The 24,923-nt window shown below is 58.1% G+C and overlaps 1 protein-coding gene across 2 annotated transcripts; it reads left to right on the top strand.

Moving 5' to 3' along the window:
- Nucleotides 1–20,273: 20,273 nt before the first annotated feature.
- Nucleotides 20,274–24,210, top strand: LOC105488437 (glycosylphosphatidylinositol anchored high density lipoprotein binding protein 1). Of its 2 annotated transcripts, none has more exons than XM_011752462.3 (4): nucleotides 20,274–20,463; nucleotides 20,903–21,031; nucleotides 22,032–22,145; nucleotides 22,287–24,210. In XM_011752462.3, the coding sequence occupies exons 1-4, from the start codon at nucleotides 20,340–20,342 to the stop codon at nucleotides 22,544–22,546; spliced, it is 627 nt and encodes a 208-aa protein (XP_011750764.2). In that variant the 5' UTR covers nucleotides 20,274–20,339; the 3' UTR covers nucleotides 22,547–24,210. The 2 variants fall into 2 exon arrangements, with proteins under 2 accessions (XP_011750764.2, XP_011750765.2); XM_011752463.3 differs by lacking the exon at nucleotides 20,274–20,463 and adding an exon at nucleotides 20,493–20,778.
- Nucleotides 24,211–24,923: the final 713 nt, after the last annotated feature.

Here is a 24,923-nt window from a genome sequence, read left to right as displayed (position 1 = left end):
CGTGGCTCCCCCACACTGGCGTGGCTGCTCCGGAGACAGCACGGGTGCTGCGAGCAGAAAGCCCGGGGTGCAGGGCAGGATGGCTTTCCTAGGAAATCCTCAGCTAAGGCGGGAGCTCAGGATGAGTGGGAGTGGGCCAGGTGCAGACAGAGGGGAGACAGTCCGGCCCCACGGAGCAGCAAGGACCCTGGGGCAGGAAGGAGCCTGAGTTGGAGACCTGCAAGGAGGGCGGGGCTGGGGCGGGGCCATGAAGGACTCTGGGCTTTGAGAACACAGTGGGAAGCCCCCAAAGGGTTTAAACAGGGAAGTGGCCAGGCCACCCGCACAGCTGCTGAGGCCATTCCACTGCTGCGGGGGGGGGGGGGGAGGGGGACAGGAGCCCAGCGCGGGGAGGGGCACCCTGGCCGAGGTCCAGGTGAGAGAGGCTGTTAGGCTGGGACCAGGCGGTGGCCCTGGGGAGGAGGAGAGACAGACAGGCCTCCTGGAGCCCTGATGGCTCCTGCAGGCGGCTGGGCCTGGCCTGGTCTCCTCTCCAGAAGTCGAGCCCTGCCTTCCTGCCTCTCCCTGCTGTGGTCTGAAAATTGGTTCCCACCCAAAATTCAAGTTGAAACTTAATCCCCGGTGTGAAAGTATCAAGAGTGGGCCTTCAGTAGGTGGTTAGCCAGGGAGGTTCTGCCCCACGATGGGATCAGGACATCAGTCAATCAGGAACAGCCCATCAGTCAATCAGAAACAGCCCATCAGTCAATCAGGAACAGCCCATCAGTCAATCAGGAACAGCCCATTGGTCAATCAGGAACAGTGCATCAGTCAATCAGAAACAGCCCATCAGTCAATCAGGAACAGCGCATCAGTCAATCAGAAACAGCCCATCAGTCAATCAGGAACAGCCCATCAGTCAATCAGGAACAGCCCATCAGTCAATCAGGAACAGGCCCTTACCAGACACTGCAGCTACCAGGCCTTTTGCTCTTGAACTTCCAGTGCCGTGATCTTGGATTTTCTGGCCTCCAGAACCGTGAGTACTAAACATCTGCTGTCTATAAATTCCCCAGTCTAGGGGGGTTTTGTTATAGCACCCAAATGGGCTAAGATGTGACCCTTGGGCTAGGACCACCCTCAGGCCATCCCCACCCTTCTGGGCTCTCCCCACAACCTCAGCCAAGGACTCCTCCCCACACCCACCCCCATGGGCTCTCCCCACTTCCACTACCCACCCCCTACCCCCACCCCATGGGCTTTCCCCACTTCCACCCCGCCCCCCACCCCTGTGGGCTCTCCCCACTCCCACCCCTCCCCTCCACGGGCTCTCCCCACTCCCACCCCCACCCCCACCCCTGTGCGTTCTCCCCACTCCCATCCAACCCCCCACCCCCGTGGGTTCTCCCCACTCCCACCCCTCCCCCCGTGGGTTCTCCCCACTCCCACCCCTCCCCCCGTGGGCTCTCCCCACTCCCACCCAACCCCCCACCCCCGTGGGCTCTCCCCACTCCCACCCCTCCCCCCCACGGGCTCTCCCCACTCCCACCCCCACCCCCCACCCCCGTGGGCTCTCCCCACTCCCACCCCCACCCCCCACCCCCATGGGCTCTCCCCACTCCCACCCCCACCCCCCACCCCCATGGGCTCTCCCCACTCCCACCCCCACCCCCCACCCCCATGGGCTCTCCCCACTCCCACCCCCACCCCCCACCCCCATGGGCTCTCCCCACTCCCACCCCAACCCCCCACCCCCGTGAGCTCTCTCCACTCCCACCCAACCCCCCACCGCCGTGGGCTCTCCCCACTCCCACCCCTCCCCACCATGGGCTCTCCCCACTCCCACCCCCACCCCCCACCCCCGTGGGCTCTCCCCACTCCCACCCAAACCCCCCACCCCCGTGGGCTCTCTCCACTCCCACCCCAACCCCCCACCCCCATGGGCTCTCCCCACTCCCACCCCTCCCTGCCATGGGCTCTCCCCACTCCCACCCCAACCCCCCACCCCCGTGGGCTCTCCCCACTCCCACCCCCACCCCCCACCCCCGTGGGCTTTCCCCACTCCCACCCCTCCCCGCCATGGGCTCTCCCCACTCCCACCCCAACCCCCCACCCCCATGGGCTCTCCCCACTCCCACCCCTCCCCCCGTGGGTTCTCCCCACTCCCACCCCACCCCCCACCCCCGTGGGCTCTCCTCACTCCCACCCCCCACCCCCGTGGGCTTTCCCCACTCCCACCCCTCCCCGCCATGGGCTCTCCCCACTCCCACCCCAACCCCCCACCCCCATGGGCTCTCCCCACTCCCACCCCTCCCCCCGTGGGTTCTCCCCACTCCCACCCCACCCCCCACCCCCGTGGGCTCTCCTCACTCCCACCCCCCACCCCCGTGGGCTTTCCCCACTCCCACCCCTCCCCGCCATGGGCTCTCCCCACCCCCACCCCCGTGGGCTCTCCCCACAGATGCCGCCTCTCCCTGTCTCTGCTGGGTGCCCCATGTTTGGCCCCGGGTGTTTGTCGGTGTCTGCTGAGGGTCTCCAGGCATCTCAGGCCCCACAGGGATGCTATCACTGGCCAGCTCCCTCGGGGAGCAGGCACCCTCACCTGTCCACCGTCTGACCATGCTAGGCACACCACTTCAGTGGGGGTCTCAGGCCTCATAACCCTCGTCCTGGTGCCAGGCCCCTGGCACTGGGGGAGGAGAGCAGAGGAGAAGGGGAGGGCTGTCTTCCCTAAGCTCCCCAGTCAGGGCCTTTGGAGAGTGCTCCCACCCACACCCACCTCTGGACAGACTTCAGGGTTTGTCCCTGCCGCCTTCTCTCTTGTGCATGGCTGCCCGGGGCAGGAGGGTAGGGTGTGGACCCCAGCCCTGCAGCTCCTCCTGGGGGGTGGGAAGGGACAGAAAGGTGGGCCCAGTGGGGGAGGTGCATCCTGAGCCCCTGAGTGTGGCTGGGGGAGGAGGTGGCAGTGCCGGGGCTGGCAGGGGTCTGGAGCCACCTGACCCTCACCCACTGGCTTCCTAGTTATGGTTGATGACGAGGCCTGTGCAGAACTGGAGGCTGTACTGGCTGCTGCAGAACAGATGTATTCAGGCCTTGGCCTTGGGGGATGCCCTGCATGAAGGGGATGTGTGGCTGGCCCCCGAGCACGGAGCCCTCCATCCCTGTGCAGATCCTGATGGGCCTGGGTGAGCCTCTCCCCTTCCTCCCACCCCAGCCCGGCTGTGCTCCTCTCTAGCTTGGGGGCAGTGCACTCCTTATTTTGGAAATGTTTCTGTAAGGAGGTAAGAAAAGCCTCCTGGGAGGCTGGCAGGGTGGCTGTTCTCCTCTCCCTGTCACACCTGCCACCTGCGGCTGTCCCTGGGCCGCCACCTCCTCACCAGGTCTGGGTGTGAGTGGGACAGCACTCTGGTGCCTATCCAGGGTGGGGGAGTGCAGGAGACCTCCGAGGTCCCTGCCTCCCTCTTCTCACGGTGAGTGTCGCCCTGCATTTGTTTCCTGCCGCTGCTATAACCGATTATCACAAACGTATCACCAATGCCCAGCTTCAAACAACCAGAAGGCTCTGCGGGGAAATCCTTCCTGGCCTCTCCCAGCATCTGGTGGCTCTTAGGCAGTGGGCCGCTGTGGCCGTGGCCGCATCCTCCGATCCTTCCTGTGTCTTCACATGGCCTCCTCGTCCTTTCTCTTCTACCGACACTTGCCCTTGGATTTGGGACCACCCCAAATCTAGGATGACCTCACCCCCAGACCCTTAACTTAAGCACAAAGGCCTTTTTCCAAATGAGCTCAGTCACAGGTGCCCAGGGCCAGGACGCAGACATACCTTGTGGGCACCACTCAGCCCATTGCAGATGGGAGCATTTGAGCATCAAAAGTCAGTATAGTAAGTTCAAGAGCTCTATTGTCTATTTATTAATGGTGACTACCATTAATAAAAACAGTCCGTATTCTTGAAAATTGCTGAGAGTAGTTGTAAATGTTCTCGCTTCAAATGCTAACTATATGAGGTAATGTATGTGTTAATTTGCTCAATTTACCATTCCACAATGTACACGTATTTCAAAGCCACTTGTTGTACACAATATACACAATTTTTATTTGTCTAAATAAATAAAATGTCTTAGAAAAAATGACTGCAGTTTATTAAACCATACTGAACATAGGTGAGTCATGAATTCATAATGAAAGGAAGTTAGAAAAACCTGGTATATTCATCCATTCGTGCAGAGCTATAAAGAATTACCTGAGGCTGGCACGGTGGCTCACGCCTGTAATCCTAGCACTTTGGGAGGCCGAGGCAGGCAGACTGCCTGAGCTCAGGAGTTCAAGACCAGCCTGGGCAACACGGTGAAACCCTGTCTCTACTAAAACATACAAAAAAAAAAAAAAAAAGCCAGCCATGGTGATGGGCGGCTGTAGTCCCAGCAACTCAGGAGGCTGAGGCACGAGAATCACTTGAACACAGGAGGCAGAGGTTGCAGGGAGCTATGATCATGCCGCTGCACCCCACAGTCTGGGCAACAAAGTGAAACTGTCTTAAAAAAAAACCCACAAGACTGGGTAATTTATAAAGAAAAGAAGTCTAATTGACTCACATTTCCACAGACTGTACAGGAAGCAGGACCAGGGAGGCCTCAGGAAACTTACGATCATGGCAGAAGGTGAAGGGGAAGCAGGCACAGCTTACGTGGCCAGAGGGAGGAAGAGAGAGAGGAGGAGGAGGACAGAACGAAGGGGAAGGTGCCACACACTTTCAAACAACCAGGTCTGGGGAGCACTCACTCACTACCACGGGAACAGCAGGGAGGAGCTCTGCCTCCATGATCCAGTCACCTCCCACCAGGCTCCTCCACCAACATTGGGGATTACAATTCAACAGGAGATCTGGGCAGGGACACAAACCCAAACTACGTCACGTGGGCACGGGGCAGCAGCTTGGGTCTCCCAGGAGTGGAACCTGAGACAGGGAGGCCCATGCTGGAGGTGGATCAGGGAGTGTAGGAAGGGGTGGGAAGGACTGGACCGGGGAGACACTGAGCCTCAAGGTCAGGCTCGGGGGAACTCACAGAGACTCTGCAGGGGTGGGGAGTGCCCTTCCAGGTGGCTCTGAGCTGGGATGATGGGACAGGCCTTCTCAGCCACTGGGATCGGTCAGACATTGCCCATCCGTTGACAGAAAAGTATCAGGAGCAACATCACCCCTGCACCTGCTGGCCCAGTCCAGCTCACTCCGACAGAGACAACCACACCTTATAGGCCTCATGACATGGTGCAAAGGGAGGCAGAAAGCACTCCTGAGCCTGGGCAAGATAACATGACCCCATCCTTACAAAAAGTCAAACAATTAGCTGGGCAGGGTGGTGACACCTGTGGTCCCAGCTACTTGGGAGGCTGAGGCAAGAGGACTGCTTAAACCTGAGAAGTAGAGGCTTCAGTGAGTTGGGATCACACCACTGCACTCCAACCTGAGTGAGGGCAAGACACTGTCTCAAAAAAAAGAGAAAGCCCTCCTGTAAAATATTCTCCCCAGACAATTGAACATGAATCTCATCAAGCCACACAGGAAATACAGAGGCTGGAGAAGCAAGTCCAAGGACAGCAAATTCCTACATGGAAACGTCTATGTGGAACTGACTGCTGTCCTTAGAGGCCAGCATCACAAAAGAGCAGGCTAGGGTGACTGCCTTAGACGGAGGGAGACTTTAAGAAACGCTAAAACCAAAACAACCAAATACAAATGGCCTTTGTTAGGAATATCCCATCAAACTATAGAAAGACGCTTTCACACCATCCGGAACATAGAGATGTAGACAGGTGTGTTAGTCTGTTTTCACGCTGCTAAAAAAGACATACCCGAGACTGGGTAATTTATACGGGAAAGAGGTTTAATGGACTTACAGTCCCACGTGGCTGGGGAGGTCTCACAATCATGGCAGAAGGCAAGGAGGAGCAAGTCACGTCTTACATGGATGGCGGCAGGCAAAGAGAAAGAGAACTTGTTCAGGGGAACTCCCCTTTATAAAACCATCGGATCTTGTAAAACTTATTCATTATCCCGAGAATAGCACAGGAAAGACCCACCCCCATGAGTCAATTACCTCCCACCAGGTCCCTCCCACAACATGTGGGAACACAAGATGAGATTTGGGTGGGGACACAGCCAAACCACGTCAACACGGCTTCAGGTCACGTGACGAAGTTATTCTAAATGTTGCTGGGGGTGGTAATAGCATCACGGTTTTGTAAGGAAACCTCCCCTTTAAGAGATTCCCAGCAACATCAGGGATGACAATGAAATTTGGGATTTGCTGTTAAATACACCATGGAAAGAGACGATGGGATGCCAGCGCAAGGGCAGCAAAGTGTTTAGGGCTCTTGAAGCTGCATGAGGGGCGTGGGGTTCCCCATGGGGTCCAGACATTTTCATAACGAGATGTTTGCATTCTCTCTAGTGTGCACCCAGAAAAGGAGGTGCATCCTATCCCCACAGGGCTCTTCGACTGCCCAAGGACGATGTTTTTAAAGTTGCCAAATTTCTGTCACTAATTTGTTCTGTCTTCTTTTAAGTTAGCCCAGAATCTCAGAGTCCCTAACACTTGAAAGAAGCTGGGGCCAATAACAAGGACAAATGGGGCCTGGGGAGCCAGAAGGACCTGGGTTCGGGTTGCAGCTCTATGCTAAGGTAGTTTTTTTATTTTGCTGCCTTGACCCGGTTTTGAGGCCCTGGCTAGAGGCCGGTCAGTTCCCTCCTTGAGCAGTGGACTAAGACCACACCCTTTATGGCACCTCACACTCCAGGCCACTGCACACCCTCCCAAATCACCCCAAGGCTAAGGTCCAGACAACCATGGACAGCCCTGTGCCTCAGAGCTCAAAACTGCCCAAACTAACCAATCCACAGGGAGCCCGAGCAACCCAGCCACCCCACCTGCTGGTCACACGCCAGCCGCCCGGCAGTCCCAGCTGGCGGCGACCCCGTCCCCGGGTGCCCCGTGTGGCCCTGCCCAGCAGCTTTCCTTGTTTGAAGCTGTACGTGACAAAGCACTCTGCCTTTCCTCTCTGGAATGTCAGCGTGCCATGCCCTACATCAGAAGAAACTTCAAAGTCTATAAAACAGACCTAGGGCTGGGCATGCTGGCTCATGCCTACAGTCCAAACACTTTGGGAGGCAGAGGTGGGAGGATTGCTGGAGCCCAGAGGTTTGAGACCAGCCTGGGCAACACAGCAAGACCCCAACTCTAAAAAAAATTAGCCAGGTGTGGCTGCAGTCCCAACTACTCAGGAGTTGAAGGTGAGAGGATCACCTGAGCCCCAGAGTTTGAGGTGACAGTGAGCTATGATCACGGTATTGCACTCCAGCCTGGGTGACAGAAAGAGACTCTGTCGCAAAAAAATAAAAATAATAAGACAGACCTAGATGGGCCTGGGATGGGGCCCCAGTTCTGATGCTCACCATCTGTTTGCCCTTGGGTGACCTGCTGCTCCCTTGGCATTCTCACCTGAAGATGGGGACCCCAGAGGCACCAGGCCAGGGCAGGGGCTGGGGAGAGGATGCAGGTGACTGATGCTCAAGGCCAGTGCAGGGGCCGGGGGAGAGGACGCAGAATGGCTGAGTGGGTTCTCAGGCTTGTATCCGTAACAGCAAAAAAGACTGCAGAAAACACAACCTCGCACAAAAGCCATCCCAGCCTCACACAGAAAATGCTTCTGCAAGGACATCTGCCCAGAGGCTGCCATCCAACCTCAGCATTACTCTTGTTATTGATCTTTGTGGCCAAGGATAATTGTCTCCAAACAATTGCATGATCCTCCTCGTTTTTTTCTGTAAACATCTTTGTCTTCCTTCACCTCCCTGAACACACAGAGGCTACCACAACATGCGTGTTTCCATTGCAACGCTTCATCCTGAAATAAACATATTTTCTTGCAAACAAACAGCCTCTCTCTGTTATTTAGATTGACATGACTTACCGTATTTTCTTTTCTTTTTTTTTCTTTTTTTTTTTTTTTTGAGACAGAATCTCGCTCTGTTGCCCAGGCTGGAGTGCAGTAGTACAATCTCGGCTCACTGCAACCTCTACCTCCCAGGTTCAAGCGATTCTCCTGTCTCAGCCTCCTGAGTGGCGGCGATTACAGGCACGCACCACCACGCCCAGCTAATTTTTGTATTTTTAGTAGAGATGGAGTTTCACCATGTTGGTCAGGCTGGTCTCGAACTCCTGACCTCCTGATCCGCCTGCCTCAGCCTCCCAAAGTGCTGGGGTTACAGGCGTGAGCCACCACGCTCAGCCTCAACTTACCATATTTTCGACTTGCAATAGGTTTTACTGGGACATAATCCATTTGTGAGTCAAGGAGCACCTGTCTGTAAAATGGGCCCAGCTATTGTATGGTCTGAAAACCCAGGAAGCAGGCCACCCTTGGGGGTGGTAGTGACTGGAAGAGAGAATGAGGGCACCTCCCAGGTGCTGCTAATAGACTATTTCCTGTCTAGAGACTGATTCTGCAGATATTTCCAACCTGCAAAAGGGCATGACACTGCGCGCTTTACTTTGCTTTATTTGTACATTTTTCTATATATATGTTATACCTAAAAACAAACAACAAACATCACGGCGTGGGAAAGTGGGTTCTTCTTGCTTTGGACTGTTGTGTTTGTCTCTGATGTCTGGAACTGCAGCAGCTGTTTTGTGAGCATGAGGGAAGCCGTCCTGAGGACTGAGATTTGCAGGGTGAGGAGGTGGGGAAATCCTGAGCCCTTCTGCTGCTGAGCCACTGGGTTCACCACCCCTGCAGTGGCCCTACCTCGAGACTTCCTGTTACGTTAGATGATACACTTTTCTTGCCATTCATGATATTACTTTGAATCCTATTTTCTCCAGTTTGTAGCCAAAGGCTTAGTAACCCACCCAGCACTATGAGGGAAAGGTTCAGACAGGAAGAGAAACCCAAAGGGAGTGAGGACTAAACTCTGATCTTTTCTCCTGGCTCAAATTCCTTTCTTTTTTTTTTTTTTTTTTTTTTTTTTTTCTTTTCTTGAGACAGAGTCTCACTCTGTCACCCAGGCTGGAGTGCAGTGGCGCAATCTCGGCTCACTGCAACCTCCACCTCCCGGATTCATGCCGTTCTGCCTTAGCCTCCCGAGTAACTGGGACTGCAGGTGTCCGCGATCACGCCCGGCTAATTTTTTGTATTTTTAGTAGAGACGGGGTTTCACCATGTTAACCAGGATGGTCTCAATCTCCTGATCTCATGATCTGCCCACCTCAGCCTCCCAAAGTGCTGGGATTACAGGCGTGAGTCACCATGCCTGGCCTCAAATTCCTTTCTAAGGGGCCTGGGGAAATTCATGCTTACAAGGCATAAAATTGTATTAAACAGGTCTTTTGACCCAGTATACTGGAGTTCCATCTTTTTTTTTTTCCTTGAGATGGGATCTTGCTCTTTCACCCAGGCTAGAGTGCAGTGGTGCAATCTCAGCTCACTGCAGCCTCTGCCTCCCAGGTTCAAGCAATTCTCCCACTTCAGCCTCCTGAGGAGCTGGGATTACATGCACACACCACCACACCCGGTTAATTTTTGCATTTTTAGTAGAGACAGGGTTTCACATGTTGGCCAGGCTGGTCTTGAACTCCTGACCTCAGGTGATCCACCCACCTCAGCCCCCCATAGTGCTCGGATTACTGGCGTGAGCCACCACGCCCAGCCCTGGGGCTCCCTTTTCGCCCTAACTCTGGCATGGCGTCGGCATCACAGGCAGACAGCAGACCCTCTTACCTTAGGTGTTCCCTCAACTCTCTCGACCAATTACAAACTAAAGAATCCTTAACCGACTATAACTTGCAAGCCCCAGCTTCCAGATGTCCCGCCTTTTCAGGTCAAACGAATGTGTACCCCCTCCCCATGTACTGATTTATGATTTTACCTGCAATTCTTATCATTCTGAAATGTCCAAATTGTAGGGCCGGGTGCAGTGACTCACACCTGTAAACCCAGCACTTTGGGAGACTGAGGCAGGCAGATCACCTAAGGTCAGGAGTTCAAGACCAGCCTGACCAACATGGAGAAACCCCGTCTCTACTGAAAATACAAAATTAGCTGGGTGTGGTGGCAGGCACCTGTAATCCCATCTACTTGGGAGGCTGAGGCAGGAGAATGGCTAGAACCCAGGAGGCAGAGGTTGCAGTGAGCCGAGATCATGCCATTGCTTTCCAGACTGGGCAACAAGAATGAAACTCCATCTAAAAATAAAAAATAAAACTGTAACCCAGTGGCCTCGGGACCACTTTCCCAGGGCCTCTTGAGGCTACGTTTCCCAAGCCTCCGTGGCTCACTCACATAGACTCAGGATAAACCTCTTTAAATACTTTGGCAGAGTTTGCTTTTTCCATCGTCAATAGCAAAAGTAACATGGAACATGGGACATGCTTAGAGAGAAAAAGCCATATCATTATCCAATTTAAGTTTTCCTTCCATCTTATTTCAGACATTTTGCTACCCACAGGACTCCTTTCTCAAAGAAAACTTTACATGAAAGCTCAACCTATAAATAGACAAAAGCACAGCTAGTCCTTTTAAAGTCAGATTTGGGAAGTCCAGGCCCCTGTGCCCTCCCCTGCAGCCCCTGCGGCCCCTCGAGACACTTGGGTGGGGTCCCGGCACTCTGAGGAGCCGACTAGGAGGCCATGGCCATGCTCGCAGGAGCATGCGGGCTCCCGACCTCAACCTCTGGCTCTGGCTGGGGCCAAGGGCCGGGGAAATGCAGCCAGCACTGGTGGAGGGGACTGTGGCTGCCCGTGGGACATGGGGGCTTAAAAAGCTGGCTCAAGAGTGCTCATGAAAGGCCGAGCTCTGGCCGGGCGCGGTGGCTCACACCTGTAATCCCAGCACCTTGGGAGGCCGAGGCGGGCGGATCACGAGGTCAGGAGATGGAGACCATCCTGGCTAACACGGTGAAACCCCGTCTCTACTAAAAATACAAAAAAATAGCCGGGCGTGGTGGCGGGCGCCTGTAGTCCCAGCTACTCGGGAGGCTGAGGCAGGAGAATGGCGTAAACCCGGGAGGCAGAGCTTGCAGTGAGCTGAGATCGTGCCACTGCACTCCAGCCTGGGCAACAGAGCGAGACTCCGTCTCAAAAAAAAAAAAAAAAGAAAAAGAAAGGCCGAGCTCTGAGTGGGACCCTAAATCCATGGATGAGGCAGCCGTTCCCAACAGCACTGGGAACTTAAAGAAGGAGAATGAGGTCCTAAATCTGGCTCAAGATGCAGCCTGAGAGCCGGGACTCCTGTCCTGTAGCTAAAGGACCTTCTGCTCTTGCCAATATGGCTGAGAGAGCCAGAGCCAACGCCAAGGGTGATCCCCCAGGATGCTCTGTTCAGATCAGCCGAGCTCCACCCCAGCAGGAGCTCAGTGTGAAAGTCAGAGCATTGGTCTGGAGCTGGGGGAGAGGAGTGGAGGACCCGGAAGTCTCCTGAACCCCAGCCTGCCTTCAGCCAATGCATCCACATCTGACAAGGCTGCACCCGCCCTGTCTGAGGACCCTGCACTCACTCCACCTCCGAGACAGGGCAGGAAGAAGCCAGTTGCGCCCATGACCCTCCCAGCTCCCCGCTACCCAGGCCTCCAACTTACTTCTGACTGCAGTCACAATGTCATGCCCCAGCGGACAAAGCATATTCAAACATGAAAGGAGGAGGCTACCTGGCAAAAGATCCATAAGAGTTTGTTATTTTACATCAACGAACATCTGGTGAATACAAGTGGAGCTAGGGAGGGCATCATTTTAGTTTGAGCTCAATGTGTTGGTCTGGACACCCTCAGCACAGATTTCATATTTGAAGGCATAGCTCTAGCAGCTGGCAGGAGCTCGAACAATTTGCTTACCTCGGTGACAAAAACCTGGAATTCACAATGGCCACGTGGAGCCGAGAGGCGCAGCTGATAAGGAAAGAGGCCTTAAGCTAGGTGCAGTGCACAGAAGCCCCCCGGCTGGGGACAGAGGCCCAGCCAGCGTCTCTGCAGCAGTCCTTGGGCCGGGGCCAGTTCACCAGCCCTGCCGTCCTCCCAGCCTCCTGCACGGGGCTGCTGCCATTTGTCAGAGGAGCCGGCAACTGAGAAAGGAAAGTGCCCTGATCTCTCAGGGGAGTCTGGCACGGGCTCCCGGCCATCACTGCTTTTTCTGGGCACCCTGGCTGCCCAGGGATTTTGCACTGTGATGGGGACATATGAGGGTGAGGTGACCGAGTTGTGGCCCAGTTCTGCCCTCAAGCTCAGTGGGACTAGAACCTCCCCCTTGGTGACTTTCCCAATCCCGAGGTGCAACGGCTACTCCTGCAGCATGTAGGCTCATCTTAAAGACTCTCCCACCTTGGAGGAAGGATCTGCAGGACGTGACCACTAGTGAGGCCACACCCGGGGGTCCAGCCATCAGCACCACGACCAGGGACGTGAGAGGCACAGGGCCCATTCCCTTGCTCCCGACTCATCACCCGGCTGGTGGATGGTAAGCGGGACCTGAGGAATAACAGCAACCATCAGATGCTCAGGTGGCGATTTACCCACAGGTCTATGCTGGCTCTTGGAACACAGGGCTAGTGATTGGGAAAATATGTTTTTCTCCCTGCCAATAAGCAGAAAACACACATATGGGTTCCCTCGTCTGCCAGGGGTGCAGCACTCCCTTCCCGTCTTGCTGCAGGGTTTCTCTGGCCAGCTCTGTGCCTCGGTTTAGACTGAGGAGCCTCAAAGGTCTCACGCGGCCCCGGCACCAACAGCCCTGAGCCCTAGGAGAGCCGAAAGCTGCTGAAACTTCAGATGTCCTAGTGCAAACTCACCTCCAAAAGCGGAGCTGGAGAAATGTGGGACCCACTACTCAGTGCATTCCCAGGGCCCAGTGGTCGGGGCCAGGGTCGGTTTCGCCCACGAAACTGCAGGACCAGCGCTCCCACCATGATGGAGCTCAGCTCCTCATGCAGGAAAGACACCTGCATTTGGCTCTGCTGTCCCCACAGAGTCAGCAGTGATTCAAGGACTGCAGGAGGAACGGCATTGCCCCTGCCCTGGGCCGGTGGACCCAATGGTGTCCCCCAGCTGTGCCAGACCAAGTCCTGGACAGAGCCTGTGGCAACCTTGGGAGGAGGAGAGCCACAGCCGACCCCAGGGTCTGAGCAAGGTACAGCCCCTCAGCAAGGAGCTCTTCGCAGCAGTCAAGGAGCTGGCAGGGCCACGTTTCCTCCAGAGACTCTAGGCGAAAGTCCCCCCTGGCCTCTTCCAGCTCCCGCCTTCCTGAGCTTGTGGCCATATCACTCCAGTCTCCTCTGTCTCCACACTTCACACCTCCCCTGCTTTCTCTTGTAAGGACACCTGTTACCCTAACTCCAGATGATGTCTTCCCAAGATTTTTAATGACATCTGCAAATACCGTTTGTCCAAACAAAGCCACATTCATGCATTCAGGTGACATGGTGTGGCTGTGTCCCCACCCAAATCTCATCTTGAACGGCAGCCCCTATAATCCCTGCGTGTCATGGGAGGGACCCAGTGGGAGGGAATTGAATCATGGGGGCAGGTTTTCCAGTGCCGTTCTCGTGATAGTGAATAAGTCTCAGGAGAACTGATGGTTTTACAGAGGGCAGTTCCCCTGCACACACCCTCTTGCCTGCCGCCATGTAAGACGTGTCTTTGCTCCTCGTTCACCTTCCACCATGATTATGAGGCCTCCCCGGCCATGCGGAGCTGTGAGTCCATTAAACCTCTTTTTCTTTACAAATTAACCAGTCTCAGGTAAGTCTTTATTAGCACCATGAGAACAGACTAATACATAGCCCCGGGGGCTTGGACATGTCTTTTGATGGGACTGTTTGACCCACATCACGACTCTTTCCACAAAACAGCCTCTGACTGGTTAGTGGCCCAGATGGTGAGCATGTGCCTGGCACTGGGCTCCAAGGGGCCGTGCCGCTGGGCAGCCCACCACAACAGGTGTTGTCTGATCCATGGAGTCTTACAGTAAAGGCGGCCACCACAGCCCACTTCCCTGGGGAGGGGGTGGGACAGGAGTGGCCCCAGGGTCTTCTGCACCTAAGCCCTCCCTCTCAACCTATGAGCTCCGAGGAACCTTTCAACAAACTCCTCTTCTGCTCCAACTAGCCAGAGTCCATTGCAGTTCCCCACAGTTGGGGTCCCTGCCTGATACAGCAGAGAAGGTGGAGCCTGTGTCATGGGGACAGAGATGACAGGAAGTGTGTCCAGGACACAGGGGTGCGGAAGCCCCATCCCGCTCGGTGTGATTTGCCTCCCAGCACCTCTCTTTGTGAGATCCCATCCCGCACTGCTGTGAGAGCTCAAGAAGGGCTTACAGCCCGGGCTTCTGCAGCCACAGACTCTGGCTGGGACATGAGGGCTGCGTCCTGGGGCTAAACACAGAGCTTCATAAGTCAGGCTGGAGAAGAGGGGCGGGGGCTGGGCAGGTCGGGGAGGGGGCTTAGACTGAGCCCGACAGTGGGGAGGAACGGGGGGCTGCTGGTGGCCACTGCCATTCCTGGAGGGCTGGGTGAGGCTGGGGGCTAGGGCTGTCCATCCACCCCCCACCCAAGCCCACTCACAAACAGGAGCTCAGGTGATCCTGCCACCCCTGCTGGGCCCTCACCCCTGCTCCTTACTTCCCCCTGTGGGGGCTCATCCTAAAGCGCGCAGGACAGAGCGGTACACAGGAGCTTTCAAACCTCAAGTGCAGCAGCCCGGGCTTTGACTCCCAGACCCCCATTCCCTCCGGGTCGTTGTGAGCCAGAATAGAACAGGCATCAGATGACGGCTGTGGGCAGTCAGGGGGGGTGTCCTGTGGCACAGGGGCAGCATCTCTCCCAGGCTGGGGGTACAAGGGGCTGATGTGCACACTCCTGTCCTGGGCCCCCAGGCTGCCTCTGCAGTGTGGCTGTCCGGGACCCACCGTGTCTTCCTGGAAGGCCGAGGCTCTGAGGTTCGGTGCCATTTCCAGCAGGTGGCTTGCCAGGCAACCCCGCACAAATAGGCATCCCACCCTGAGGCTCTCTGCATCCTGGTCCTTGAGCTTGGGGCCTCTCCTCACCCACCTCACACCCCAGATTCAGTTGGATCCAAAGGATCGACCATGAGAAGCCATCGCGGTGGCCAGGGAGGCCCCGCGTCCCCATAGTAACCAGAGCCACCTCAACACTTTGTGGAGGTGGTCAGCTGCCCATCACCGCCTGCGGGCAGAGGGAGGCCCCACCCAAGACCACCTCCCGTGGCCTCCTCCCTCCCCTTCTCCCTACTTCCCCCACCTAACCTCTTCTCCTCTCCCCTGCCCCTCCGGTGGGGCCACTGTGGAAGACACTGTCAGTTCTGCCTGCCAGGAGTCCGAGCGGGACATCCCAGTGGTGTGGTCCTGACGTGCAGAGGCTGCCAGGAGGCCCTGTGCCCCCCCCAAGGCTGGGGGTCCACGCTATAGCCTGGGAGGGGCTCCCGCCTGCCCTGGGCTGCACCTGTCTGGCTTCCCTGGTAGCTGCTCTCCCTCCACACGCCCTCTCCCTGCCGCTGTGGGTGAGTGCCTGCCGCTCACCCGCCCACACACAGATCCCACCCTGAGCTCAGCCATCAGCTTCCTGCCTTCCAGGGACTGCGGGGCCCCAGGCCTCTCATTCGCAGGCCTCTGCTGGGTGGTAGGGCTGGCGGGGGTCAGTTTGAGCAGAAGACAGGGCCCTGCACATCAGTGGCCAAACGTGGACCTTGACAGAAGGCGAGCCCAGTGGGCAGTCCCCACATGAACACACAGCAGCGGGCACAGATCCTGCCTTCTCCTGTTCCTGCAGAAAGCAGTGTGCCGGGACACTCAGTCCTCCGCTTCCTCCGCTTCCTGTTTTCTGATCAGGATGTAAAGAGCTTCTTCACTGTCATACAGCTGCAAAGTATCCCTGCATCGTTATTTTTAGTCTCTTTTAATATTGTGAAATTGCTACATTGTTTTTAACATTTTTAACAATCTCAGTGTGAAGGAAATTGATTTCTAAATGGATAAAATAAATGATAGGAACAATGTATTCCTTGCTCTTGCATTTTTCCAAGACGGGGACCCAGTACGGCCATGGGGGGATGTTAAAGCCAAGCCTTGAATCCCTCTGAGGGCACCGAGCTAGAGGTGGGTACAGGAGTGCCGTTGTGGGGAAAGGTCTCTGGAGAGGATGGTGCCTGGGCCCTGCCTCTGGAAATTGAAGATGGGCAGGAGGAGGAGCTTGAAGGACCACCTGAAGCTTTGCCAAGAGGAGCTAGACAGAGATCAGTCGCCCTCACAAGTGGGGGACAAGAGGGACCCCCTTGGAAGAGCAAGGGAAGGGAGACTCTCCAGGGTTATGGTGGTGGGGCTGAGGGTGTCTAACGACTAGGAAATTGAGCACAGAGGGTTGCAGGTGCAGAGCAGCGTGGAGGGGAGCTGGGAGGCCAGGGAGGGTACCTGAGTGAACCACATGTGAACAAGTTAATGAACAAGCTTCTGGACCAGGGTGTGTTTGCCTCTTGGGTTCTAGGGGTGCCTGGGAGCTGCAGGACCCATGGGAGCTGCTCCCCCTGGCCGGCCCACCCACCCACAGCTACCTCTGAATGCTGGATTCCGGGAAAGAAAAAGGGCTTGTACCTCAGTGCACATAATGGGCAGCCTGCTCCGCCTGGCACTGAGGGGTCATCAGAATCAGAGAGTGTCGGGCACAGTGACTCATGCCTGTAATCCCTGCACTTTGGGAGGCTGAGGTGGGTGGAGCACCTGAGGTCAGGAGTTTGAGACCAGCCTGGCCAACATGGTGAACTCCTGTCTCTACTGAAAATACAAACATTAGCTGGGCATGATGATGCGAGCCTGTAATCCCAGCTACTTGGGAGGCTGAAGCAGGAGAAGCACTGGAACCCAGGACGTGGAAGTTACAGTGAGCCAAGATCGCGCCATTGCACTCCAGCCTGGGTGACAGAGTAAGATTCTGTCTCAACAAAATAAATAAATAAATAAAAATAAGCAGAGAGTAACCCCAGGGGAGGAGAGTCTGGACTCTGCTCTCAAAACAAGCCCCTCCCTCTGCCAGACTCAGGTTCAGTGAGACAGGAGTAGGCTGGCTGCAGAGAGGGTGGGAAGGAACTCAGAGCAGGGAAAGTGTGGCAAGGGCCAGCACATCTGCAGCCCTCATCTGCCCCAAAAGGCCCTACTCTCCCGGCATGGACACCGTACACGTGCCCCTCAGTCAGAAACATTTGCCCACCCTTCCTTATAGAAAAACTCTGCTCACCCCTCAGGCCCAGCCCCAAGGTGCCCTCCTCCCAACGCCTCCCTCATTCCAAACCCAATCTCACGGAAGGCTGCCTCCTGGAGACGGCAGTGCACGGGTCTGGATCTGACTCCAGCTGGTGTCAACACGGGGGAGGGGGTACAGAGTAGGAGCGCAGGCCCAGGACAGGGCCACACAGCCCCCCCAGGACAGCAGAGCCCATGGCCCCACCTGGGCATGATGCCAGCACAGACCCTGCCCGCCGAGCCCCACATGTCACCCAGGCAGGAGGGATTGTGGATGGCTGGGCATCCCCTGTCCACAACCAGCACCAAGCTCTGAGCCCAAGGCTGCTGCTGCCAAAAAGAGCCATGTGACTCATGCAGGCCCCACCCTGGGAGGAGGCCCAGAGAGCCGCTGTGTCAGAAGGGCCAGCCCCATGAGCCAGCAGAGCAGGCAGGTCCAGGCCCCAAGGCACAGAGGTCTATGGGCAGGGAGCTGGGGTGACCGGGCTGCCCTTCAAGGGTACCTTGGGGTGTGGGCATGGCTCAGGGCCTGGAAAGGTGGTCGAGCCCAGGGGCACAGGTGCAGGCTCTAAAATGACCCATGGCAGCTGCCATCAGGACCAGCAGCCCTTAGCCCTGGCACTGGGGGACCACAGCAGTGCCCTGAAGGTCTTAGGGGTCATATTTTCACCCTGGAGCGTCTGAGAGGTCATGATGCTGCCCTGGGGGCTTGAGGGAGGCTGTGCGGTGCCTGGGTGGGATGAGGGGGTTGGCTTCACATACAGAGCCCGCCACGCCCACCTGCGACTGTGGGCAGTGCTGGGGAACCAGGTGTCTGCCACTGCGGGTCCCCCTTCACACCTGCGCACCATCCCGGGGGGGGCACCTTCTGTAAGGGCTGGACCAGACCCACTAGCCTTTCCGGGGTGGGACAGAGGGAACAGCCTCTCAGCTGCCAGCACTAAATTTAACTCAATCTGCGAATCAAATGCGCGCTGATTGTCCCCAGGTGATTCTCGCAATAAGCACTGGCCTGGGCTGGGCAGTTTGCACCAGGGCTGAAGAGGCGCTGGGCCTAGAGGTAGGCAATGTGCAAGGGCCTGGGCCCCTGCGGAGGGGAGGTGGCAGGTGGAGACCCCCCAGAGAAACCCAGTAGTGCCCTTCCTAGGAGCAGCTCCTGCAGCACTAGATTCAAGAGCCTGTAGTGGCAGCCAGGGCGGGGCGTGGGGGAGGTAGGGCGCCAGGGAAGCTGGGCACCAGGGAAGCTGGGCACCAGGGAAGCAGGGCACCAGGGATGCAGGGCACCAGGAAAGCGGGTCAATGGGTAGGCGGGGCTTGGGGGAGGAGGGGTGAAGGGGTGATGGGAGGCAGTGCAAGGAGGAGGTGGGGCACAGGAGAGGTGGGTCGACAGGGAGGTGGGACGCTGGGGAGGGGGGCGAATGGGAGGCGGGGCGATGGGGAGGTGGGGTGTGGAGGAGGTGGGGCGACAGGGAGGTGGGGCAGTGGGGCAGGTGGGGCAGTGTGGGAGGTGGGGCGTGGGGTAAACAGGGTGTGGAGGAGGTGGGGCACCAGGGAAGCGGGGCGATGGGAGGTGAGGTGTGGGAGAGGCAGGGCGATGGGAAGGCAGGGCGTGGGGGAGGCAGGGCGTGGGGGAGGCAGGGCGAGGGCGCAGGGAGGCGGGTGGGGGTGGGGCCACACCGGGAGGGGCAGGGAGGGGCAGGGCTGGGGGGACAAGCACCACGTATGAAGAGTTTGGGGCTGGCGGGGCATGTCCAGCTGTGGCATGAGCACCGCTATGGGAGACCCTGGCTTGGGAAGTGACTTTGCAGCCTTGGACAGGGAAGGGCTGGATGCTGGGTGGGTGCTGATAGAGAAGAATGGAAGAATGACAGGTTCAGGTGAATTAAGGAGGGATGGTTGACTCAGTGGCTGAGACATCAGAGACAGATATTCCCAGCCTCAGGCGCTGTCCTAAGCCCAGCAGGTACTGACCCTTGATGGTCACCTCACCCTATGAGGGAGCTGAGGCCTGGGGAACCCCAGGGGCTTGTCCAGGACCCAGAGCCAGGGGAAGGAGGAACCGGGTCTTAAACCCAGGCAGCTCACTCCAGAACCAACTCAACCTCTGTTACAGGTGGCCGGCCAGAAAGCCCCACCCCACCCATTGACAGTCGGGGAAACTGAGGCCTCAGTAGGTGAAGGGCCTGACCCAAGCGCCAAGGCACACAGACGCCCAGGCTTGACCCTGGCTCCAGACTCCCATCCAGCCCCTGCCGCTGCCCCACCCCTCTGCTACCCTCAGGAGACTCTGCCCTCTGCATCCCACCCCCAGGGGCTTGGGCAGGGGCTTGGGAGGAGAGGGTGGCCTCAGGGAGGGACCTGGGCTTTCCAAGCCTCTCCCAGAGCAGCCTCTCTCTCACACAAGGCCAGAAGGCAGGTGGGGGCTGATGGCTTTCCCAGCAGAAGGCCAAGGGTCGGGCCCCCAACAGCTCCGGAAAGCTCTCCACTGGACACCAGCAGGAACAGCACTGCAGACGGAACAGCAGGGGCAAAGACCCGAGGTGATAGTGAGGGAGGCCTTGGGCCCAGCAAGTGCACTGCTGAGTGTGGGTGAGGAGGAGGTGAGCACACAGCCTTAGCTTGAGGGCACTGACTGTGTTTTTATTTAAATGCTCTTAAAGGGGCCTGGGTGTGATGCTGACTCTGGAATGAAGATGCTTGGCCAGTGATCAGCAAATAGAGGGTCTGTGACCCCAAGCTCCTGTGACTATGGAGCCCAGACATGGGGTTAGGGGGTGTCAGGCATGGCCCAATCCGGGGCAAGGCTCCCTGCCCTGCACTACAGGGCTGAGGCACTGAGCAGCAAGGCAGGCCAGGGCCAGCAGCTCCTGTGGCCAGCACCGCCTTCCAACCGCTGGCACAGGTGCACGGGACGCTCCAAGGCCAACCACAATGACTTCTCCTTCCCCTCCAGCCCCAGAGGTCCTGGAGGGAAACAACAGTCCTTGGCCTGGCGCCTGGAGCTGGGACCCATGTGAGGCCCATTGTTTGAGGCTGGAGCTGGTGGGGGCCACTGGGAAGCCCAAGGCAATGCCCTTCATCCCACTTATCGCAGCTCCAGAGTGCTGCGCGAGGAGTCGGGGACATAGCAGCGTTGGCGAGATGAAGGTGCTCAGGGCTCTCCTGCTTGCCCTTTTGCTGTGCGGACAGCCAGGTGTGGGGCAAAGGGTAACCCTGCGGTGAGGGGCCAGTGAGTGCAGTCCTGGAGCACGGGGACCTCCAGGGAACCCCAGCAGGGGCTTAGGAAGAAGGAGGGGATGAGACCGGAGTCCCCAGCCCAGAGCGGTGTGGATGGAAGCTGGTCTGGGACCCCGAGTCCCCAAACATCTGTGCTCCTGTTTATGTGGGGTGCGGGGAGGGGCTACCATAAAGGGCCAGCCCACAGCAGCTGCTGTTGTAACTAGTGTGCCAGGGCACACTCGGCTGCAGGACAGTGAGCAGGGTGTGCAGGGGCCGGAGGCCACACCAGGTAGGCTGCCCTGGGGCCTGAGGGTGGCAGGGGAGGGCCAAGGAGTTGGGGGCGTGATGCTTGCCCAGAGCAGGTGTCCTCCATACCGGGTAGCTGAGGCTTACAAGCATCCCTGCACGGCCAGGAAGAGGGCAAGCACAGCAGGAGGAAGAGGACGAGGATGAGGACCACAGGCTAGATGACGACGACGAGGAAGATGAGGACGAGGTGGAAGAGGAGGAGACCAACAGGCTCCCTGGTGGCAGGGGCAGAGGTACGGCTGCCCCAACCCCAGGGCCCCGTTGCCTGCTCTGCCTGGAGCACTCTGGGCGGGGCTGTGTGATGGAAGCCAACAGGCCACAGTCCCGCTGTGAGCTTGCCTCCAGCAGAGTGGGGGACACTCAGTGCACCCCTCACTTCTTCCACTCACCATGACACCCAGTTCCAGAGTAGGGAACAGGGGAAGAAGCCACCAGCTGGGAGGGTCAGTGGTGCCAGGATGTAGAGGTTAAACAGGAGTTCGCCTGGCAGAGAAGGGCTCAGTAGGGGCCCAGGGTGGAGACAGCAAGCACAGAGGCCCCAGGGTAGGGTTCAGTTTTGTGGGGCAGAGGGAGCAGCAGGGTGGGCCGGTCCTGTGCAGGGGAGAGATGGATTGGCTGCTGCAGGCAGGGGAACCAGGGAAGCGCTTAGAGCAGAGCAGAGTGGGGCTAATAAGAGCCCACCCCCCCCGTCCGACACACCCCTACACGCTGGGCCACCCTCTGCTCTCTCCCATCCCCAGAACAAAGCAGAGCTAATCGCCGCATCCAACCTTCAAGCCGACCACTCCCTAGCCAGGGCGTCCAGCGTGCCCACCACACACAGCCCACCCCTACTCCCAGGGCCCCCAGGCCTGCCCTCAGCACAAGCCCTGCCCCACACACCCACAAGGTGTCCCCTGTGAGGCCCTCCTCTGTGAGGCCCGGTGCTCCCAGAGGCAGGACTGAGTCAGACTCGCCTCCAGGTTTCCATGCCCACAGCAGGAGCTTGGGCAGCACTGTCACAGGAGGTGAGCGACGATGGGAAGTTCGCCCTGCCTGGGCCGCAATCCCTTGCCCCTAAACACACAGGCTCACGCACACAGCACGGCTTACAGGGCCGAGTCAGGGGTGGCCCGCCCGTCTGAGCAGTGGGTGCTGGAGGCTCACCAGGCTAGGCTTTGGGAGCACAACTGAGAATGGGGAGGTGGATAGGGACATGGACCTGGCCTGGGCCTGAGCCCACCTTGTCCACAGTGCTGCTGTGGTGCTATACCTGCCAGTCCCTGTCCAGGGACGAGCACTGCAACCTGACGCGGAGCTGCTCACATGGCCAGGCCTGCACAACCCTCATTGCCCACGGGAACACCGGTAAGTTGGCGTGGGGCCGCAGCACACGCAGCACACGCACCCCCAGGTGGCGGGAAAGCCAGGGGCCCTGAACAGAGCCCTGTAGAGCCACCTCGGAGGCCCCGCCCATCCTCAGCATCTGTTCCCCACTCCCCTCCCCAGAGTCAGGCCTCCTGACCACCCACTCTGCATGGTGTACAGACAACTGCCAGCCCATCACCAAGACGGTCGAGGGGACCCAGGTGACCACAACCTGCTGCCAGTTCAACCTGTGCAATGTCCCACCCTGGCAGAGCTCCCGAGTCCAGGACCCACCAGGCAAGGGGGCAGGTGGCCCCCGGGGCAGCTGCGAAACTGCAGGCACAGCCCTCCTGCTCAACCTCCTCACTGGCCTTGGAGCAATGGGGGCCGGGAGACCCTGACCCACAGCCCCTCCCCACCCCGACCCAACTCACCCCTCGCCCTGCCAGCACTCTGTCTGGTACCTTCCCCTCCTGCCCCTGCACCAGCTTTGGAGAATGAATTTGGAGTGTCTTGGGCAATCCAGCCAGCACAGCCCCGCCGGCCCGGTTGCTTCCTCAGTTCCCGGCTTTGCCCTTGGTTTCCTCTCCCCACCGCCTGTGAGTGGCAGGACTGCAGCACGTGGGCGCTGGGTCCAGACCTTGGCCACCACGCCCCAGGGCCTGCAACCCTCATGGGGGTTGGGGATCCCCACCAGCACAGCTAGGCAGAGATGATACCCACCACATGCCTGGGGGCCCCCACACCCAATCCTCACCCTTAACTTCTGCCACAGGAATTCCTCCATCTGCAGCGGTCACACCGGCCCGCCCTGCCTTTCCCCAGGTCAGCCTCCCGGCTGTCTGGAGGGAAGAGGCCTTGGAGGGAGGCTATAGTCACCCCTAGGAAAGACGGGCCTGGGGGAGGCAGGATAGTAGGGGAGGCGGGCTGAGGATGAGAGGGCACAGGGAGGCAGGTCGGGGTGAGGCCACACGCGGAGGGGCAGTGCGGGGCTGGGGGGACAGGCACCAAGTGTGGAGAGGATGGGGCCAGCGGAGCCTGTCTGGCTATGGCATGAGCACCGCCATGGGAGACCCTGGCTTGGAAAGTTACCTTGCAGCCTTGGATGGGGAAGGGCCGGATGCTGGGTGGGTGCCTGTCACCTTGAAGTGACCATCAAGGGTCAGTACCTACTGGGCTTAGGACAGCACCTGAGGCTGGGAATACCTGTCTCTGCTCTAGCAGAGGCTGGAGCAGGCTAGAGCAGTGGAGGAGTGGAGTTGATGAAAGGAGAGAAGTAGATGAGATGAAATTTTTCCAGCCTCATCCTTGCCTGCCCTCTAGACTCCAGCCCCCAGGCCCTCAGCCTGGTGGGTGTCATGGAGGAGTCTGGGGGTGTCAGACAGGCTACCCTGTGCTAGGGAGGGGGCAAAATGGGCCTTCAGCTTCCTGCAGAAGCAGCAGGACTGGGTAGCAGAGCCAGGAAGGTGGGCGGCTCATTATGGGGGGGGGGGTCCCCAGGGTCCTCTGGCAGGGCTGGTGACTGCTCCAAGTCCTGGCTTCACCAGCAGCTGGTGCCAGGACAGAGCTCTGGGACAGCAGGCAGAGGCCCAGCCTGGGCCACAGCTCAGCCACTGACTTGGGTATCAGTTTCCCCTTCTGAGAAGTACAGTGAGACTTAAAGAACCCCTAATCCCCACCAGTTCAACACTCCATGAACCAGGACTCCATGAACCGGGAAGGCCAGAGTCCTGTCCTGCCTGCTGAGCTCATCCCGGCGGGCAGTGGGAGGCCTCCGCTAACTGTTCTCTCCTTTTCCTTAGTAAGAAAACCCACAATGCCTAGCTGGGGGTCGGAAGGTAAATGCCCTAGATGGTGAGGTCACGTCTTTCTCCTTCCCCTTCCTCCTTCCTGCTGGCTGAAGTGGTGACTGGAGCTCAGCAACCACTTTGCACCATGAGGCAGCACTGAGCACGGCAGGGCAGCGTGATGAGAGGGGCCTGGCTTGCTGCTGACAGAAGGCACTGCCTACCTCGGGGTGCCCTTACCTGGGAGGGAAATAAATGTCTGCTGTGTTGAAGCTAGTTATTTGGGCTATCTGTTACTTGCGTTTTCACACTCACACATGCACACATGTGCACACGAACACTCATGCCTACAGCCCACTGGAGCACAGTGCAGGGGTCAGGCTGCCTGCTTCGAATCTAAGGCCCAGCCCTCCCCAGCTCCATGACCCTGGCAACCCCTTCACCTCCCACTTGGCTCTGTTCAGCAGGAGTCCTAGGAGAGCCCTCCTTGTGGGCTACAGTGAGGATTCTCCAGAGTGCTGGAATGCCATGTGTCAGGGCTTACAGCCCCGTGCCTGGCAGAGAGCAAGTGCTCAGTAAATGGGAGTTGTGGTCATCAGAACACTTCTCATGACCCCACTCTTCACTTGCCATCTGTGTGTGTGAACATAGTACATGCCCCACCTGAGCCAGCCCCAGACCCTCATAATCCAAAGACCTAACACCACTCCTAGCACCACCTGCAACACCACCTCCACCACCACCACATTCAATACCACCCAAACACCACCCCAACACCACCACCTACACCACCCCCAACACCACTGCCAACACCACCCCCAACACCACCCCCACACCACCCCCAGCAGCCCACAGAGGGCTTTCTCCTGGCGCCCACTCCGGCTCTGAGTAGGAGCAGAGGGTACTGTGCTTAGCTGTCTAGGGTGGGCCCTGACACAGCCCGCTGAGGTAGGAACAACATGAGGCTCGAGCTCAAGGTCACACAGCTCGG

This window comes from Macaca nemestrina, chromosome 8 (genome assembly GCF_043159975.1).
Source record: "Macaca nemestrina isolate mMacNem1 chromosome 8, mMacNem.hap1, whole genome shotgun sequence".
NCBI classification, from domain to species: Eukaryota; Metazoa; Chordata; class Mammalia; order Primates; family Cercopithecidae; genus Macaca; species Macaca nemestrina.
The sequence above is the reverse complement of the archived record's forward strand: the minus strand, read 5'-3'. Positions and strand labels throughout refer to the sequence as shown.